The sequence below is a fragment of the Otolemur garnettii genome, unplaced genomic scaffold, assembly GCF_000181295.1.
Source record: "Otolemur garnettii isolate 467f Iridium unplaced genomic scaffold, OtoGar3 scaffold00001, whole genome shotgun sequence".
Classification (NCBI taxonomy): Eukaryota; Metazoa; Chordata; class Mammalia; order Primates; family Galagidae; genus Otolemur; species Otolemur garnettii.
Genome location: NW_003852396.1, coordinates 27,773,741 through 27,794,202, shown reverse-complemented (window position 1 = coordinate 27,794,202; position 20,462 = coordinate 27,773,741). Strand labels below are relative to the sequence as shown.

The following is a 20,462-nucleotide window of genomic DNA, read 5'->3' as shown; positions in this document are numbered from 1 at the left end:
CCGCCACAACACCAGCTATTTTTTGGTTGTAGTTGTTTAGCTGGCTTGGGCTAGGTTCCAACCCACCACCCTTGGTGTATGTGGCTGGCGCTGTGACCACTGTGCTACAGGTTAATGTTTTTAAACATGTATTTTGTAGAGATGGGGTGTCACTATTTCCCAGGCTGGTCTTGAACTCCTAGGCTCATGACAAGATTGAGCCTCCCAGTGTGTTAGGATTACAAACATGAGCCACCACAGCTGGCTAAACGCTATGGTATCTCACAAATCTTTCTCTCACATAATGTTTATAATAATCCATAATATTGTGATGGGTGTTATGAACTGTTTTCTAACAAATGAGAAAACAGAGATTCTTTTGCACCTTTTTTTCTTTACCTATAGTAGAATAGAAGCATTTGCATCCTTGGCCCTGAGGGCATGGTTGTTACTGATTTGCTTGAGTTGATTCAAGAAGAATTTTTTCAGTTCTTATTATATTTTTAGCATTTTTTTTCATTTCTCTCCATCCTAGTTTGTCCTATATTTTTGGCATTATTTTAGGCTTTGTCATAGAACAGTAAACATAACAGACAAGGTCTCTCCCCTCATTGATTAAAACAAGGTAATTTCAGGTCAGGCACATTGGCTTACACCTATAATCCCAGCACTTAGGGAGGTTGAGGTGGGTGGATCACATGAGGCAAGGAGTTTGAGATCAGCCTGAGCAACATGGCAAGACCACGACTCACAAAAAATAAAATAGCTTGGTTCGAATTTTTCATTAATATAAGAGAGAACAGGGGGTGATGTAGGGTGACAAATGTATAGAGGGTAATGACTGTGATGATACAGGCAAGACCATGAGTTGTAGATAAAAGTCACTGCATTTGGCCAGCAAAGTCAAGAGCTTGTTGGGCATAGTACCTGTCTATTGTGTCTTTTGTGGTCCAAACTAGCATAAATAATCCAAAATGTTAATGTTACCTCATCTGTCCTAACATATTGTTGCAGTGGAGGAAACACTAGACAGAAATGCTGAATGGAGCACATTTTTGTCCTCAAGGAGCTTATTGTCTAGTGGGGATGGAAGATAAACTAAGTAGTTAGAATATAGTGTGATAGGTGCTATAATAATAGATATGGGATAGGTTTTGTTAGAGTTTAGAAGGTAGTAGTACCCTGCTGGTCTGGTGGTATTAGGGAAGGCTCCGCATAGGAGGTGACATCTGAACAGCTGTCTTAATAAGGAATTAGGTGGATGAAGACTAAGGAGAGCATTCCAGGCAGAAGGAGGGACGTATAAGAAGGAACAAGGGGAATTGCAGAATGTTTCATAAAGTGAAAATAGTGTGGGTGTGAGGAGAATGGTCTGAGAGAGAACGCAGAACAAGAATGGTCTCACATGTTGTTGCTAAGGGATTTGAGGTTGATCCTTACAGGATGGAGTGCTCCTGAAAACTTTGGAACAAGGAATAATACTCCAGAAAAGGATAGCCAACTACAAGTGCAATATCAACAATGACTAATAGGCACCACAAATTTAACATGCCCTGAAACCTAACTCCTGATTCCTCCTCCAAACACCTGCTTCTCCTGCTTTTCCCCCCAGTGAACGACAGCTTCATTCTTTGTGTTGCTCAGTCCAATCATCCATAACTCTTCTTTCCCTCACACCTCAAATAGTGTATCAAGTCCTATTGATTCTCCCTTTAAAACACAGTAAGAATTCATCCTCTGCTTACTACTTCACTTCAACCTGAGCCAGCACCATCTCTAGGCTAGATTATTGTGGTAACCTAACTGGTTTCCTTGCTTCTCTCTATGCCCCTCTACAGTATCCTTTCCACATAACACTTATAGATCCTTCTAAAAGGTGAGATCACATTACTTCTGCCCTTTCTGATGGCTTCCTTACAGAAGCTACAAAGCCAATGTCTGTCTGTTCTCTCCTCCTCCCCCTATTCTTTCTTATTTTACTACAGCATACTGGCCTCCTTTTGGTTCCTTGGACTTTGCTAACATTCTTGCCTCAGAATCACATTTGCTGTTCTCTTAGCTTGGCATATTCTTCCCCAAGATATCGATATTGGTGGTTCCCTCTCTTTATGCAGGGCTCTGCTAATGAGGCCTTCCCTAATCCCTTATATACAATAACAAAACTCTTCATGCTCTTTGCCTTTATTTTTTCCATAGACCTTCTGCCATCTGACATTATATATTATTTATTTGTCTCTTGTAGAATGTAAGCTCTAAAAAGATAGGAACTTCTACTGCTTTTTTCACTGCTCTATCTCCAAGGTGTAGAACATAAGTAACCACACAATAAGTTTTGTTGGCTGAAAGAGTTTATTTGCATTTTTAAAATTTCACTGTGGCAGCATCATGGATAAGGAAGATAGGTGAGGAATTGACACTTGGAATTGAAATAATCTAGTCAAGAGATTTGGAGGGCATGGAGTCAAGAATTCCTTGGAAGAGATCAGGTGTAGTGGCTCACACCTGTAATCCTAGCACTTTGGGAAACCAAAGTGGAAGGATTGCTGAGACCATGAGTTGGAGACCAGCCTGAGCAAAACCTCATCTCTACAAAAAATTAGAAAAATTAGCCAGACACCCTGGTTTGTGCCTATCGACCCAGCTATTTGGGAGACTGAGGCAGGAGGATCACTTGAGCCCAGGAATTCAAGGTTGCAGTGAGCTATGAATCAGAGCAAGACCCTGAAGCAAAAAAGGAAAAAAAAAAAAAAAAGAATTCCTTGGGAGAGAAAGCTGACAAGACTTGGCAACTCATTGGATAGGGAGAAGTGAAGGATAAACATGCCTAGATTTCTGGCTTGGATAGTTTGAGCAGAAGATGATGTTGTCAGGGATAGATGAAACCATGAGTGTGAATGAAAGAGACCAAGGAGAATAGTAGTAAGGTGACCAACCATCCTGGTTTGCCCAGGATGGTCAGTTTGGGCACTGTAAGCCTCTCATCCCAGAAAACCCCTCAGACCCAGGCAGACGAGATAGTTGGACATTTCTAAGACACAGAGTGAAAAGATTGCTGAAGACTGAACACCAACAGTTGTGGAAAGCGAGGAGGTGGAGAGGTCTGTGCAAGAAATGAAGCAGAGGCTACTCTTGTGTGGAAGAGTAGCAGGACACCCAGTGGGGCATGGGTTCATGGAAGCCAAGAGAGGGAACATTTCAAGAAGAGAATTATCAATAGTATAGGCTGAGTTTCTCTGAGGATTTTTGAGTTTCTGGCTGTCCTTGGCAGAGGTATGATATAAACTCAGTAAATGTTTCTTAAAATAAGAGACAAATGATATCTTTTTGTTGCTAGACCAAATTTTTATTATTTTTTTTGAGACAAAGTGTTACTCTGCTTGCTGACCAAGCTACAGTGCCATGGTGTAAGCCTAGCTCACACGACTTCAATCTCCTAGGTTCTAGTCCTACTTCATCCTCCCAAGTAGCTGGGACTACAGGCACCACCAGGCCTGGCTTTTTTTTTTTCCCTCCTTTCAATTTTTTAGAGATTGGGTCTTGTTATATTGTCCTGTCTGATCTTGAACTCTAGGGCTCAAGTGATTTTCCCACCTCAGCCTCCTGAGTTGCTGGAATTACAGGTGTAAGCCACCACACCTAGCTTCTTGATTCACCTTCTATCCATTATATATCATTGTTGTTTTAATGCAGGTTCAGTCTCTGTTGTCCATTTATTAGATTTATTTTTATTTCAGTTACTTACTGTGCCAGCACAATACAAGTTGACTCTAATCCTCATGTTCCATCTATAGTCGATCCTTTTTTTAACTCTGCATAAGACCAAGCAAATATGCTGCTGTTTAGAAAATTTGGGCTCGGCGCCTATAGCTCAACGGGCTAAGGCGCCAGCCACGTACACCTAAGGTGGTGGGTTCGAATCCCCAGCCCAGGCCCGCCAAAACAACAATGACGGCTGCAACCAAAAAATAGCCGGGCGTTGTGGCGGGCGCCTGTGGTCCCAGCTACTTGGGAGGCAGAGGCAGGAGACTCGCTTGAGCCCAGGAGTTGGAGGTTGCTGTGAGCTATAATGCCACGGCACTCTACCCAGGGGGACAGCTTGAGGCTCTGTCTCAAAAAAAAAAAAAAAAAAAAAGAAAATTTGATGGACTATCCGATTTTATATATCTAACTTTTAAGTCATGAATTAAGAGTTGATGAGGTAAAAACTCTACTGATGACTTACTTGTTGTGCCTTCTTTTCTTTGGACCAGGATGCTGTATGACTATGTTGAAAGGAAGCGAAAGGAAAATTCAGGAGCCCAATTGCACGTCACCTATTTGGTATCTGGCAGTGTCATTCAGAATGGACATTCTGTAAGTTCTCAGAATCCTATAATGTGCTTAAATGGGTTTGAGCTATCAACAGCATTATAATAAAGGTGAGAGAAAAAAACAAAATTCAATATTACAGAAGTTTTAAAAGGTATTTGAAATTGATGATTATTTTGTATTTTTAGACTAAAACTGAGAAGTTTGGATAATACGTTGGCTATGATGCATAGACTCATGATTGCACAGTTTTCCTAGGCAACAAGGTGTTAGGAGACTGTTTCCTTTATTCCCTATACCTCTTGTTTCCTCCTGAAGGTTCCTTGGGGACAGTAGTGGTTAGTCTTCAGCTTATTCAAAAACTAGTTGTTCACAAAATGTAATTTTATTTTTTTGAATTGAACTTTATTTTAATTTTGAGCATTCATTTTGGCAAGCTTATGCCTAAGTGGCTGAAGGGTAGGAGTTGTTGGCAGGGACTAAGCTAATGTGGTACATGGGCTGGAAACATCTTTATTCTGCATCTTCCTTTTATAATCCCATCTAGTATCTGACCATGTATCAACACAGGTTGCTGCTGCGTTCTCATCATCTTGACCATAGCTTTCTCTTAGCTACTTCCATGTCCCTCTGAGAGGCCCAGGGATGACTGACTGCTCCCATGTCATGGTGGGCACCAAAAGCTCTGCTGAGGTATCTCCTTCTTTTTCCTATACTAGACTGAGCCCTGGGAACTTTAATAATTCTCCTTCTCTGGCTTCCTTCCAAAAGTAAGCCATACCTCCTCTGTTCTCACTTCCTTCAAACCTCCTTTCTGAAGGTTCTTTTGCTTTTACCACCTCAAGTCCCACTGGACTTGGTCCAAAGATCAGGGTCCCTTCTCAGCTCCACTAACATATATTTTCCTTTCCTTTGACTTTCCCTTATAATCTTAGGTTCAAATCCCTGATTTATCAAAATAATTGACTGAGTTTTTTTTTTTGACACAGAGCCTCAAGCTGTCCCCCTGGGTAGAATGCTATGGCATCACAGCTCACAGCAACCTCCAACTCCTAGGCTCAAGCGAGTCTGCTGCCTCTGCCTCCCAAGTAGCTGAGACCACAGGCACCCCCCACAACACCTGGCTAATTTTTAGTTGCAGCCATCATTGTTGTTTGGCGGGCCCAGGCTGGATTCAAACCCGCCACCTTAGGTGAATGTGTCTGGCGCCTTAGCCACTTGAGCCACAGGCGCTGAGCCTGAATTTTTTTTTTGAAGTGATAGATCCCAGTCATGTGAGATTTTAAACTAGAATACGACCAGGCATGGTAGCTCATGCCTATAATCCTAGTATCTGGGATGCTGAGATGGGAGGATTGCTTGAACTCAGGAGTTCCAAACCAGCCTAAGGAAGAGCGAGACCTGATCTCTACTGAAAGTAGAAAAGTTCATGAGGCATGGGTGACATGTGCCTATAGCCTCAGGTACTCAGGAGCCTAAGGCAGGAGGATCATGTTGAGCCCAGGAGTTGGAGGTTACAGTGAGCTATGCTGATGCCACTGTACTGTACCTGGAATGTCAATTTAGTAGTTCATAAGTAGACACACAACTGCTAAGGAGATCAGATCCTTATATTCTCTAGCCTGCATATTCTTTCCTTGTTAGCAAATTATTTGACAAGTCAAATGATAATCAAGATATTTGAAGTGTAGAGTCAGATGTCACTATGTCTTTGAAATACAGAAGTGTAGTAGACCTGATTCACTTTCTCTCAGATAAACCCACCTTCAGAATTCTCTTCCTGTATGGCTCTTGAATAGATACTGTTAAAGTTTACAGCTGAATGTCATATTTTCTTCTATTGCCAAGGTTAATGAACCTCTTCCATCTCTTTCTTTAGTTATGCCAACACCTTCAATCTAGATGTAGTAAAGTCTTTATCTGGGAATCGCTGTGTTCCTTTAAATCAGATTTTTTTGTTTTTGTTTTTTGATCACTGATCACTTTGAGAGTCTGAAAGAAAAATGCATATGTTAACTTTCATAAAATTTTGAGATCTCAGAAATCTTCTAGGGTAGAATCCAAACTGAAGAATTTATGTTTTAAGATAATGTAGATTTTTCACTCCTTAACTACTGCATTATAATTGCTGCATCATAATTTGGGGTCCTTAAATTGTTTTCCTAGTTAGTCTTCAAAGTCCAGAAGATTCTTGGATGAAACTGAAAATGCATTCAGATTGTATTCCTCAGTGCCTTTTTCTGAGACCATTTTCAAAGCAATGTTTAATAAGTTAAAAATTACTAAGTTATAGCTTGCTTGTAGAAGGCCTTCCATTTTTAAATTTAAGAGGGCTTTTTTTTTTGAGACAGTCTCATTATGTCACCCTCAGTAGAGTGCTGTGATATCATAGTTCACAGCAACCTCAAACTCTTGGGCTTAAGTGATTCTCTTGCCTCAGCCTCCTGAGTAGTTGGGACTATAGGCACCCGCCACAATACCCACCTATAAGAGGGCATTTAAATTCTGCCCTCTTTTAAATTCAGCGTTTTTCAGTAGAATGCTTTTTGAAACAATTATAATCAGAATTCCTTATATAAAATAAATTAAGAGTCAGGTTGCTATGGTTGAAGTGGCTGGCAGGATTTTGGACCTTGTGCTTGCTCTCCTAATACCCTCAACTGGGAAGCTCTTTGGAACACTTTAGAATTAACTGACCAAGTGTGGTTGTTTACCTCCTTAAAGGCAGTCCTCTTAGGGAAAGGCAAATTTTTAAGCATAATAGCAGGATTGTTATTCAATTCTTCTAATTTCTTTTTAAAGTTGTAAGTGTTTGTAGAAAGAAAAAAGATGTTACAGGCTTTGTGTGGATTTTAATAAAAAAAAATTAATTTTGGCCAGTGAGGTAGCTCATAGCTATAACACTGGCACTCTGGGAGGCTGAGATAGGAGGATTCCTGTGTTGTTGATGTTGAGGCCTGATGTTGAGAGCCTGAGCAAGAGTGAGACCCTGTCTCTACAAAAAAATTGAAAAATCAGCTGGATGTGGTAGCTGGCACCTGTAGTCCCAGCTACTTGGGAACTGAGGCATGAGACTCGCTTGAGCCCAGGAATTTGAGGTTTCTGTGAGCTATTTATGATGATGCCACTGCACTCTAGCCTGGACAACATAGACTTTATTTCAAGGGAAAAAATACATATGTGTATATGTATGTAAATTTTATTTTTCCAATTATTGTGATTATGAAAAACATTTAACAATAAACAGAAAGTTAAAGCATTCTTCAAATCTCATCCCAGAGATTCTTTCTGAGAATTATTTGAAAATTTCAAGGTAATGTTTGGTTGATTCTCTTTGTGTGATGTGAGGGGCTGTCATCCTCATTTATCCTTTCTGAGTTCCCCATTAGCTTTTCATCTAATGATTTTAGCTGTATCACTGCCTAATCATTAATTCACTGGCGATTACAAATCCTTCTGTATTATTAGCTGGAAACTTTCCTATGAAGAATTTTTTTCTGGTCAACTAGCCCTATTTTCCCTAACTACTAGGGAAAGTGGTCAGGGAACTTGGCCCCTGCTAGACTCTGGGTTTGTGGGTGCTAAACTTAGTTTTGTGTCCTTAGTCTATATTAACAGGAATGCGTTGAATCAGGGCTCCACTCTGGTCTCCATTCGTATAGCACCAGCTGGCATTGCTACTCCATTGTTTTTATGTATTTTCATAAATGCTGAGGCAGCAGCTAGCCACACCGAACTATCTGGGCTGCCCAAATTTTCTTGAGGTACAAGTTGGTGTTTGGGGGCTCTTAGAACCAAGCTGCATGGGTTTTGAGTGGTTACTTCCTAATGCTCTATAATTTTTATAATAAGCTCTGTAATTTTTAGTGTGTAATTTTGCAGAACATGACATTTTTTTCTTTCCCGGAATAAACCAATGAAAATGACATTTTTAGGTATGCTTGGTTTGTTTGTTTGTTTTTTTGTTAAAAGAGAAAACACATTATGAAAACATACGAATATTCCCAGTTCAAATTTATGATTATACGTTAACTTTTGATTTTTATATTACTCTTTTCACTTATGTTGTAAATTTTGGTGGTTCCTAACATTAATAGAAATATGTATTTGCTTTAGCAAGTATATGAGGTCTAGAAAAGCAAAACCAATATTATTACTAACAATTTGATTACTGAAAATAGTTTCAGATTTCTTTGCAGTTCTTTGTCTGTAGCATATGTCTTACTAAGGTTACACAGTCATCCTGTGTTTCAGAATCACTTGATTCCCCACTGTGGTAAAGCCACCGATTCAATATCTAGTTAAATTCAATTTTATTTTTGCTTTCAATAAAGGTTCCTTTCTTTACCTTACAGGTATTGGTTTTGCCTTTTCCTTCCATTGTTTTTGTTATTGTACATTTATATATTGTATAATATATTTATTATATAAATATTGTATATCATATTTAAGCAAATATATATTCATATTACCCTCTTGCTTATAAAAAGTTTACATACCATACTTATTTTCATGCAACTTAGTTTTCACTTGCTTTTTTTGTTTCACAGTGGGTCCTAAACATCACTCCATAGCAATTATAGAAATTGCTTATTATAAGAATAATACTACTATATTGCAGTAGTAATAATAATACTTTATTGTTGTAATAATAATAGTACTGCATAATACTACATTAATAGGTATGCCTTAGTGTATTCAGCAGTTTCTTTTTGTTAGTTATTTGGGTTATTTATAATCTTTGGCTTTTAAAGTAGTGCTGTCATGAATAGCTTAGCATATATGTGTTTTGAATACTTTTGCTAGTGCGTGTTAGGGTTATATTTATATATTCCTGAAGCTGGATTGCTTGGTCAAAGAGTAAATGTACATGTACTTTTGTTGAGTATTGCCAAATAGTCCTCCATTTCTTATTCCCACCAATAATGTATGAGGGTGCCTGTTCCACAAAAAACATGTTGTCTGTGTTTCAGGGTTATATGCATTTCTTTTCCTGTAAATTGTCTGTTTAAACAATTGCCCATTTTTCTAAAGAGTTATTAGTCTGTTTTCTTTATTTTTAGAAGCTGTGTATTAACCTTTTATGATATATGTTATAGATACTTTTCCCACTTTATCATTTGTCTTTGTACTTTGCTTAAAGTTTTTTTACCATTCGAATGTTAATTTGTTAGTTTTTGTGGGTTATTCGGCTTATTTCCGGATTTTAAGTTATATTTAGGGAACTCTCCACGTTTTCTTCTAGTACACTTACGTTTTCAGTTTTTACGCTTAAATCTCTGATCCATTTAGAACTTATTCTGGCATGTAGTGTGAAGGACAAATCTAATTTTTACCTGGTTCCATACAGTTATACAATAATTCTCATTAAATACCTCACTAAAAAGTTTTCCTCACACTGACAGGAGATGCTATTTTTTTTTTAATTGTAGCATTGAAATCTATTACTTTCCTTAACCTTATTGAGAAGTTTTAGAGTAAAAAATTAAAAATTAGTCTGACTTTATTAAATTGTAATATATAGATATTAAGAAATAGCTAGTATTTTCCTAATTTCACATCATACACATTGGAATGTGAAACTTTAAAGTTGCAAATACTATGAGCACTAATGAAATGTTATTTCCTTATAGTGCCACAAGGTTGCAGTAGTGAGAGAAGATAAATTGGAAGGTAAGTGTTTTAATGATTGAGCAAGTTTTTCCTCTTATGGCATTAATGTAGGTTCAATAATAAATCTGCCCCTAACATCTGCATATAATTTATTTAGTTATTTGACTGAAGAGCTCTATTAGTAGTTTTTGAAACATGTTAAAATATGATACTGCATCTGCCTAACTTCACATTTTTTAAGGCCAAAAGCTGCTGACATTTATAAAGCACTTTTATCACTGGCTTACAAAGTTTGTGACACACACACAAAAAACTATTATGAATACCATATGGGATACTTTCTTCAACTGTAAAAAGACAATAGTCTCTAAATATTATGTTGTATTCCATAATGTTTTTATTTAGAAAGTAAATTAAAGAATGCTTTTCTAGAAATCCAAAAGACTTCTAAATTAAATTTGTCCACAGTTTCAAGACTATTAATGCTACTGTTCTATTGTTTAAAAACGCAATTCAAACGAATTTAATAAGAATCATTCCTTGTGATCTTGGACCTATATCTCAAGACAAAACCTGTTCTGTTGAATTTTGTATATAAAGACTCCTCTCAGTGTTATGGGGGCATTTGCTTGCCAGATTTACTCTAAAGTATTCAAGGTGGTGGGGATGTCCATCTTTTTTTCCTTTGAATTCCTACAGTGGTAGGCAGCAAGATTTCTTCGTTCTATATATAGATACATAATGATTATCTGCTGTGTGTTAGGCACTGGGCATGCAGAACAAGTTAGGCACAATTCGTTCCCTTGTGGAACCTAAAATTTGTTTTTGTGATGTTCTGTTGTGTTTTTCCTCTGCAGACGTAATCTAATTAGTAATATTTTTGTTCCATATATAGAGTTGCTTTCTCTAAACTAAAATTGAAATACATAAGTGAGTCTTCTCAGATAGAGATTACTTTTTCTTCTTTAATTATGTGCTAGAGAGTAAGATTCTTCTCTGACTTAAAAAAAATAGATCATCATAGTCATCATCAATCATTAATTAATATTTACTAAGTGTCCACTGGATGAGTGATACCCTCACAGGTGCTGTACTTAGAAATGACTCACCACCACCTACCTTGTCATAATGTTCCCATTACAGACAGAAGAGTTGATGTTATACTGTAAATGTGGCTGTTTGGCCTATTAGATTTTTTAGACCACCACAAATTGCAAATGGTTTTAATGCAGAAGGGTTTCTTGTTAAAGTCCCCACATGCTATGAAGTTTGTGTATTAACAGACTACTTTTCCTGTTGACTTGTAGCAGTGAAGTCCAAGCTAGCCGTGACTGCCAGCATCCATGTGTACAGCGTCCAGAAAGCCATGCTAAAGGACAGTGGGCCTCTGTTCAATACTGACTATGACATCCTTAAAAGCAACTTGCAGAACTGCAGCAAGTAAGCTCCTTCGTGTTCCTTGTGGGCTTCTTTACAGATTGATTTTGTAAGATGTTTACACAGTGGCTGCCTCTTAAGACTGCATGCCAAGTCTAGTAAAACCCCATTTATCTTGCAGTAAGACACATGCCTGGTTTTATTAGTACATCATAAGGTGAAAAATAGCAGCCACAACCCATATTGAAAACCCCAGCAGACTACCCATAAATCTATTTCTCATATATTTATCCTGTCACTGCCACCAGAAATGTTCATTCGCCCCCTCTAGTTCCCCCACACCAGTCTCTACTTGTCTGATTCCTACCTATCCTTCAAGAACCACTTCAAAATCTTGTCCTTTAAAAAACTATTCCTAATCTGATATCTCTCTGCTTTCTATCTAAAAGCTATTTTTTCCTAGGCTTCCATAACCAGGATAAGATCTTATAACTCTCGTATCCTTTCCTTCACAGCATAGGGAGGTAGTGGGCTATAATGTATGTACGTTTTGAAAATTGATGGTCATAGGCTTCAGTCATGACTTTGCAGCTTAATAGTCCATTGGCGTTGGACAAATTACTTAAACTCTTGGAGCTTTGGTTTTTTCATCTTTGAATTAGCTGTAATAATGTCTGCTTTGTGGGATTTTATTGAGAGTTCATGTCAGTTTCCCAAACATACTTAACAACTACTACTTTGACAGGAACTAAGCAAGATGATTTGAATTCAGTATCTGATGAGTACCTATGACATATCACATACTACCTAGTGAATATGGCTCAGTACCTGCTCATGGAACTGATGATCTTATGGGAGACAGTATGCGAGTGCTGTAATAGGAGTAATAGTGTAGGAAGATGTTTGAAGATGCATTTATCCTCCATGTTTAGATGGGTCGAGTTAGGTGCCAAGATAGAAAAATCTTCCTAAAGCGTATAACATTAAAGTCGAGTCCTGAAAGTACAGTAGAAATAGCCAGGCAAAGGAGAGATGGGAGATTAAAGACAGAGCTAAGACAGAAAATATAATGCTGTGTAAAACCATACTAGTTTTCTATGGTTGGAACTTAGGATGAGAGGTATGAAATAATTAGAAGACTGAAGAGGCCAACTAAGATAAGAAGTTTAGACTTTATTTTGAGAGTGCTGGGGAGCCACTAACCCTTTTGAAGCGGATCAGGTGAAGTGATCAGAAATGAATTTTAGAAAGATCACTAACTGTGGTATTGAAGATAGAATAGAGGGAGATAATCTAGAGGCAAGGCTATCAGAGAAGAGAAATATTGCAATGATCCAGGGTGGAACTAGCAATTACCCTGTAGAAAGGTTAAAGAATCACAACCATCAAAAACCTCAATGTGTGATAGTTGGAAACAAGATGTCAGGGTGTGGCTGTTCATAGTGTTAAGGATGATACCCATGTTTCTGGCTTGTGATGCTTTAGGAGAGGGAAAAATGATGAGTGAGGTTTGGGCCCTGCTGAGTTTGAGAAGCCTGTGGGAAGTTTACTTGGGGATGTCCATTGCAATAGATAAGTGAGTCCAGAGCTAAGGAGAAATCTAGAGTGAAGATAGAGATTTTGGAATCAGGGAGGGATAGGTAAGTAACTAAGCCATAGCAGTAGTCATGCAGACAGAACATATAGAATAAAAGAGTGGCAGAAAATAAAACTGTAGGCCATAATTACTAGCTGTGTGACTTGGGCAAATTATTTGACTTCTATGCTTCAGTTTCCTTATCAGTAAAGCTAACAAAATTGCCAGCCTCACAAGATTATAGAAGATTAAATGGCTTGATACATGTTAAGCACTTAGCAAAAAGGTGGGAAAAGAGAGGTCCATAGGGAGAAGACAGAGACAAGAAGAAAATCATCAAGAGTACACTGGGCTCCAGAAGCTAATGGAAGAATTTTAGAAGGAGGGACTAATCAACAATGTCAAGCATTGTTGAGAAGCCAAGTAAGATTAGAACTGAAAAGTGTTCATTGGGCAACTCCTGTGGCTCAAGGAAGTAGGGCACTGGCCCCATATGCCGGAGGTGGCAAGTTCAAACCCAACCCCGGCCAAAAACTGCAAAAAAAAGAAAAATGTCCATTGGATTTAGTGATGGCCTTGGTAAGAACATTTTCAGTGGACTACCCGTAAATCTGTTCTGGTCAGCTGAATAAATGGGGACATAAGAAAGTAAGACAGTGAATATGTGTAACTCTTTAACAGTAAAATGGAACAACAAACAGGTTTCTGTAAGTCCCATGAGAATGGGGATCATGTCTAATTTGTTAACTATATACCCAAAGTACTTCCTGGCTTATAATAAGTATTCAGTAAGTAACTGTTGAATGAATTAATGATAAGAGTTCTTTTTTTCTTTAGTTCAAAACCTTGAGTAAAATAAGCATATAAATACAATTATATAGCCAAAGAATAATTTCCAAGTCCTGTGTCTTTTAGGGAAGGTTCTAAGAAAACATTAACACCCTGGTAAGTTTATATAAAATATATTGTTAGATTTCAAAAATAATGTGTATTAAAATCTAGGTTTGATGTGTCAAGCTCTAAAAATCAGGTCTTCCATTATATCTAGAAAGTGAACAAATACAAAAAGCATCTCAAAAGTTCAAATGAAATTTGCACAGGGCCCTCTAAAATAGACATGGCAAGTAGAAGTATGGTAATAGGAAGCACTTCAGTGGAACTTTACCTAAATACTTAAAGTATCCTCAGTAGAAATGTGAAAAATTTATCTCCAGTAAAGAAGTATTTGGTCCTGAGAATTATGGGCCACCTGAGATCTGACTCATGATTTTGTGTGTTTTAAGAAGTGCTGTGACAGGAAGAAAGTTGAAATTTTAGTATTGCAGAGATTCTTCTCTCTTCGGACATACTCCTGGTCTTAACTTGGTCTCTTCCTTGTTGCCAAATCCTGGTCTTGACCTTAAGGTGTGGAATGCAGACCAAACAGAGAAAGAGTTGTCTCAAGCCAACTTTAGATGTTGAAAATGAAATAAAACATTGCCTTTTTCCTTGTATGTGGAAGCACTGCAAGGCCAGAAAGGAAAAGCGGTGGGTGAAAGTAAATGATTTCCGTCTGTTATTAACTCTGATGCACAAAAGATGTGTATCACTGTAGGGTTTCTGACTGTAATAAATCAGTGGAAGATTTTTGGAGCAGTTGACTCTGGCTTTGGGGCTGCTTAGTCTGAAGTTATTAATACTATTGAAATGATTTATCAGGGATTTTTTTCTCAGGCCAGGTATTCTAGCAGGTGTTCTAAAAAGTCGTGCTTGGTTGATCTTGAAGATAATCGCTACTACCATGTAGTTTCTAAATCCCTCCCCTATCTCCCACTCCAAATGGAGGTGATACACTAAAGGAAGAGAAGCCAGAAGCCTCACTTTGTCATTCTTTCAACTTGTCTTTCCTGTTACTTGGCTATTGTTAGGTTTTATGCTGGGTGCTTGAAATTTAAAAAATAAATAAGATCTTTAAGGAGCTAATACCTACCCCCAATAAGCAAAAGACTGAGGAAAATAGAATGTTTTTCTTTGTTAGGAAAAGTTGTGCTTTAAGTATAACCTTTGAGAAGTCTGAATCAGTTATCTATTTATAATGTAGAATGTTTTGGTTTTTTTTTGAGACAGTCTCAGTATGTCGCCCTCAGAGTGATGTGGCGTCACAGCTCACAGCAACCTCACACTCTTGGGCTTAAGCAGTTCTCTTGCCTCAGCCTCCAAAGTAGCTGGGACTACAGGTGCCCACTACAATGCCCAGCTATTTTTTTGTTGCAGTTGTTTAGTTGGCCCAGGCCAATTTCAAACCTGCCACCCTCTGTATATGTGGCTGGCTCCTTAACCACTGTGCTATGAGTGCTGAGCCAGAATGTTACATTATTTATTGTGTGAAAAAAGTACATCTACAAGGTCAGATGATTAAGTTCATGAACTCATTTTGAAAAAGTGTTACATACCTCTTTGCTGAATATCACTATGGTCACCTTCAAAGTACTCCCCTTTGGAGGTTATGCACCAAAGCCAGAGCCTACTCCTCCCTTCAAAGCAATTTTAGAACTTTTTTTCTGGAATGGCCATGAGATCTGTCATCCTATAAGGTCTGACAAGTTCACAAACACATCCTAGAAAAAGTGTTTTGAAAGGTGGACTAGGCACTGGTGTCAGTGCGTAGCTTCCCAAGGGGAGTTCTTCAAAGGTGACCATAGTGATATACATTAATGAGGTATGTAGTATCATTTTTTCTAGGATTAGTTTGTGAACTTAATTGTCCCATTCACATAATAGAGAACATGGGATAACCATTTGGTTTCCCGAGGATGGTAAAATTACTAAATCTTTTATTGTTTGGTGCATTCTTATTCTTTTGAATTGGGATGCTTTTTTCAAAGACTATTCAATATGGTATGGGAGAAGACACTGATTTTAACCCTATATCTTACTAACTAAATGTATAACTTAAAACAAGTGACTATCTTTCTTGGTAGAGGAGGGGGAAAAGGAAGTTACTTATTCTTTCTAGTATTTGTTTACAAAAATAAGCATTTTGTACAAAAAAATTCTAAAAGCCATTGTAGTTTTAAAATTCCCTAATCTTATAATATTAGAGTTAGAAAGTGTTACAGAAGAAGCATGAATTTGAAAGTAAGATTTGATACTGATATTAGTTCATTGTAACATTTCTGTCCTCAGGTTTAGTGCCATACAATGTGCAGCTGCAGTCCCTAGAGCTCCTGCTGAATCCTCATCTTCCAAGAAGTTTGAAGAGTCAGATCTTCAGGTATCAAGTGAGATACAAGCAAACAATGAACTGACTATTAATGGACATGGCCCACCTGCCTCCAAACAAGTTTCCCAGCAGCCCAAGGGGATTATGGGAATGTTTGCCTCTAAAGCTGCTACTAAAACCCAAGAAACCAACAAGGAAACCAAAACAGAGTCTAAAGAAGTAACAAACGTAAGTCTTCTTTGAGGATATGCCTTTTTTAAAGCTCAGAGTAGGTAACCAGAAAAGTATTAACAGTTCAAGTGGTAGTATAATGGTTAATTATATAAGTTTCTGATACATAGTTCTGGTTTTTCTACTTTAGTTTGAACCCTTTAATACTTGATACTTTCATCTGAAGTAGTTTCTTTTTCTTTTGATAATGCTTCTCACTAAGCCTTGGATTCTCCTTCTGTAAAATGGTAATTCCTGCCTGTGCATATCACAAGATTTTTGTGAGACTCAAATGAAGTAATGCTTGTGAAAGCACCTCAAAAATTATAAAATTCAAGGAATTGTTTAATAGCAATATGTCATTTTGTAACATCTTACGCTCTGGGCTTTGCCATATCTGCTTGCCTTGCTAGTGTATTTCCCATTTTTGTTCTGTTTTTATGCATTTTTTTTTCTTATTGTGCATTCATTTCCCTTAGTTTTTTAATTGTTTAGTCATCTGAACTAACTCAAGGGCATTGACTTAAGATGGGCATTGACTTGTGTTCTTTGGAAAAGGAGAAGTGTCAAGGGAAACACTAACATTTATCAATTTCTTACTGTGTACAAAGAGTTACCATTTCCAATTTGCATGTGGTAAAATAGAAGCCTAGGCTTACGTAACTTGTTAGTAAGTGGTAAAATCGGGATTCAGCTTTACCTCTGCTGGTTCAAAATGTAATGTTTTGGGTTCCATTGTGTACCATACTGCCTACGAAATAGTTTTTAAATGTGCTCAAGAAATGTTTAGATACATCCATGGATAATAATTTTATAAGAAACTAAGCTTTAGAGATTATGGCAGGTCTGTATTATTGTTGTAGATTTGTTCTAATATCTAATGCTCACACATTTGGCATGATTATTATAGAGACTATCATCACAACATTATGGTGTGTTATGCTATTGAAGAGATTGTTTGAGACTGTGCTGCTTCAATAGCCACCTAAGTGCTAGAAAAAATCTCACGTGATTTCCTGTGTTTTTTATAGGCATCTTCAGCAGGCAGCAAGGCACTGGGGAAAGGGAACATGATGAGCAACTTTTTTGGAAAAGCTGCTATGAGTAAGCATGTTCTTACTTTACTTGGATTAATAAGCAAAGGTTAATGTATTAGTATTTCATACCTGAGTTGAAAGCCACTTTGTTTAGTGTATGGCCAGCCAGGAGACTACCATGTAGCATTCCTGCATCCTAACATAAATTTTCAGTGTACTGACTAACTAATACATTGATGAAGGTAACCCAACTGGAACAAAGGACATTATGGGTGAGTTGGGCTCAGTTGAGATAGTTTACTATTGGAGGATAGTTTACTATTCTAACTTTTACTTCCTGCCTTGAAAAAATAATGAGATATTTGCTTGAGGGGGGCTTTTATTTTTATTTTTATTTTTATTTTTATTTTTTAAGAGACTAGGTCTCATCTGTCAACCTAGGCTGGAGTGCAGTGTCACAGTTCACTGTCGCCTCCAGCTTTGGGGGCTCAAGTGATCCTCCTGCATTAGCCTCCTGAGTTGCAGTGACTACAGGTATATACCACTATGCCCAGCTGTTTTTTCTATTTTTTGTAGAAATGGAATCTCACTCTGTTGCCTAGCCTGATTTTGAACTCCTAGCCTCCAGTAATCCTTCCACCTCAGCTTCCTAAAGTGCTGGGATTATGGGCGTGAACCAACACACCTTGCCTCATAGGGTTCTTGAAAAGGATTAAAAGAGAAGCTTCCTGGTTAAGCAATATAATGTTGAGGTTAATAACATGGATACCAGAGTTGGTTTGCCTGGTATGACTGTTATCACTCCTATGGCTGCAAAAACAAATCTTTTGCCTTTTTTTAAGTTGTAATTTTGCAAATTACTCACAATGATGACTTAGACCTCAGTGTAAATTAGAAGGTCCAGGTAGTAACAGGCATTTAAAAATATTTATTTTTTGAGAAAGCAAAAATCTCCTTTATTTAAAAAAAATATTTAAATAAGAATTCTTTCCTATGGAAAGAACTAGTAGTCACATATTTTCATACTTCTCATATCAAGTACACATTCCTTGAGGGGATGTGGCAGAACACCAGGAAGAATTCAGGAGCCACAGGATAATTATGGCACACTTTCTTGGAGCATCAGTTTTACACAGATTTTGCAGGGAAGCATTTTGTTACATGCCTATGCCAGCAAAATTGCTCAGAATTCTGCTTTTCCATGAGAGCTAAATTGGAGGTCAAGGGAGGGTTTGGGATGACAGCTTTTTTTATTTGCCATAAAAGCTATCAGAGAACATTTTTCTGTTCTGCAAGCATATGGAAGATGTGATATTTTCAGGTTATTGAGAAGCACAATGATATTATTGCAGGCACAGTGCATAGGCTGTGAAAACACCATGCTATGCCACTGGCCTGCCTGGCTAGAACTGGGCCACACTGAACCCAATCAGATTATGGTTTCTTGGGAACTCTGATAAAGAGTGCATTTTTGTTGTTGGTTTTCTTTTTTTTATTAATGCGTTTATAACCTTAAAAAACATAGAATTTTTAAATTATTATTTTGAAAATATATAAGATATATGAATATTTGCTAAAAAAATCAAACTATACAGAAATACATACTTATTCATGTGCTTATTTAGCAAATATTGATTGAACACCTTCTGTATGCTTAGATTATTATGCACTGGTGATGCAATGGAGAAAAAGACAAATAAGGTCCTTGACCTCATGGTCCTTATTGAATAGGTAGAGACAAACAAGTAACTGTGGAAAAATTAAATAGTTAATGATTGTAATTGCTAGGCAGAGAGTAATGGGGTGTTAGAATAGCATGTAATAGAGTGGGGGAGAACCTAGATTAAAAGAAAGAATTAAATATTCACCTAATACAAAATAATTGTTTATAAAGTTCATTTATGTAACATACATTTTTTTCAAGGCTGAATGTTTGGAGAAAAATTATGATTTTTTATATAATATTTGATGCATAACAAGATAAATACAATGAAAATGATGAAGAGTTCATTGTAGGGGCTTGAACCATTTAAAACTTAATGCTGGGCAATAACTTTGGCAAGGATGTGGAGAAATTGAACCCTCATATCTTGCTTTGGGGAAAGTAACATGGTATACTCTCTTTGGAAAATGGTATAGCAGTATTTCAAAAAGTTAAACATTAACTTTAAAGTTAAAGTTAAGCAGTTTCACTCTAGGTGTCTACTCAAGGGAATTAAAATTGTATGTCCATACAAAAACTTATATACAGGTATTGGTAGTAGCGTTTTTCTTATTAGCCCCCAAACAACTTGAAAGTCTGTCATCTGATGAATGGATAAACAAGATATTATATATACAAACAATGGAGTATTACTCAATCACAAAAATGAATGAAGTATGGATACATACTGCATAGTATAGCATTAACGAACCTGGAAATATGCTAAGTGAAAGAAGCCAGACACAAACAACCACATATTAACAAAATTCCATTTATATGAAGTGTTCAGAATAGGCAAGTCTGTAGAGAAAGAAAGATTAGTGATTGTCAAGTAACTACTGATGGGTATGGGATTTCTTTGGGGAATGATGAAAATGCTCTAAAATTGGATAATGGTGTTGGCTGCAGAACTAAAACCTACTGAATTGGGTGCTTTAATAGGGTGAATTTTATGATATATGAATTAATCTCAGTTTTTTAAAGTCATGCTTTAAGGCTGGGTGTGGTAGCTCACACCTGTAATTATAGCACCCTGGGAGGCCGAGGAGGGTGGATTGCTTGAGCTCAAGAGTTCAAAACCAACCTGAGCCAAGAGCAAAATCCTGTCTCTAAAACTAGCTGGGCATTGTGGTGGGCTCCTGTAGTCTTAGCTGCTCAGAAGGCAGATGCAGGAGAATCACTTGAGTCCAAGGGTTTGGGGTTGCTGTGAGCTATGATGCCACATCATTCTACTGAGGGTGACAAAGTGAGACTGTTTCAAGAAAAAAAAATGGTCATGCTTTATATGTGATAAAAATTCAGCATTGGTAGCAAAATTAAGAAGTCATCATGGCTCGGCGCCTGTGGCTCAAGTGGCTGAGGCGCCAGCCACATACGCCTAAGGTGGCGGGTTCGAATCCCCAGCCCGGGCCCGCCAAACAACAATGATGGCTGCAACCAAAAAATGGCCGGGCTCTA

At 37.6% G+C, this 20,462-nt stretch overlaps 1 protein-coding gene across 2 annotated transcripts in view; it reads left to right on the top strand.

The window, feature by feature from the left end:
* POLD3 (DNA polymerase delta 3, accessory subunit) overlaps positions 1-20,462 on the top strand; it is a 52,416-nt gene that overhangs the window by 10,413 nt on the left and 21,541 nt on the right. For both annotated transcript variants that reach the window (XM_003780903.3, XM_012814183.2), the window contains exons 3-7: positions 4,230-4,332; positions 9,921-9,960; positions 11,208-11,340; positions 16,019-16,283; positions 17,297-17,369. In XM_003780903.3, coding sequence (XP_003780951.1) covers positions 4,230-4,332; positions 9,921-9,960; positions 11,208-11,340; positions 16,019-16,283; positions 17,297-17,369 — 614 coding nt within the window. The remainder of the gene's footprint in view (positions 1-4,229; positions 4,333-9,920; positions 9,961-11,207; positions 11,341-16,018; positions 16,284-17,296; positions 17,370-20,462) is intronic.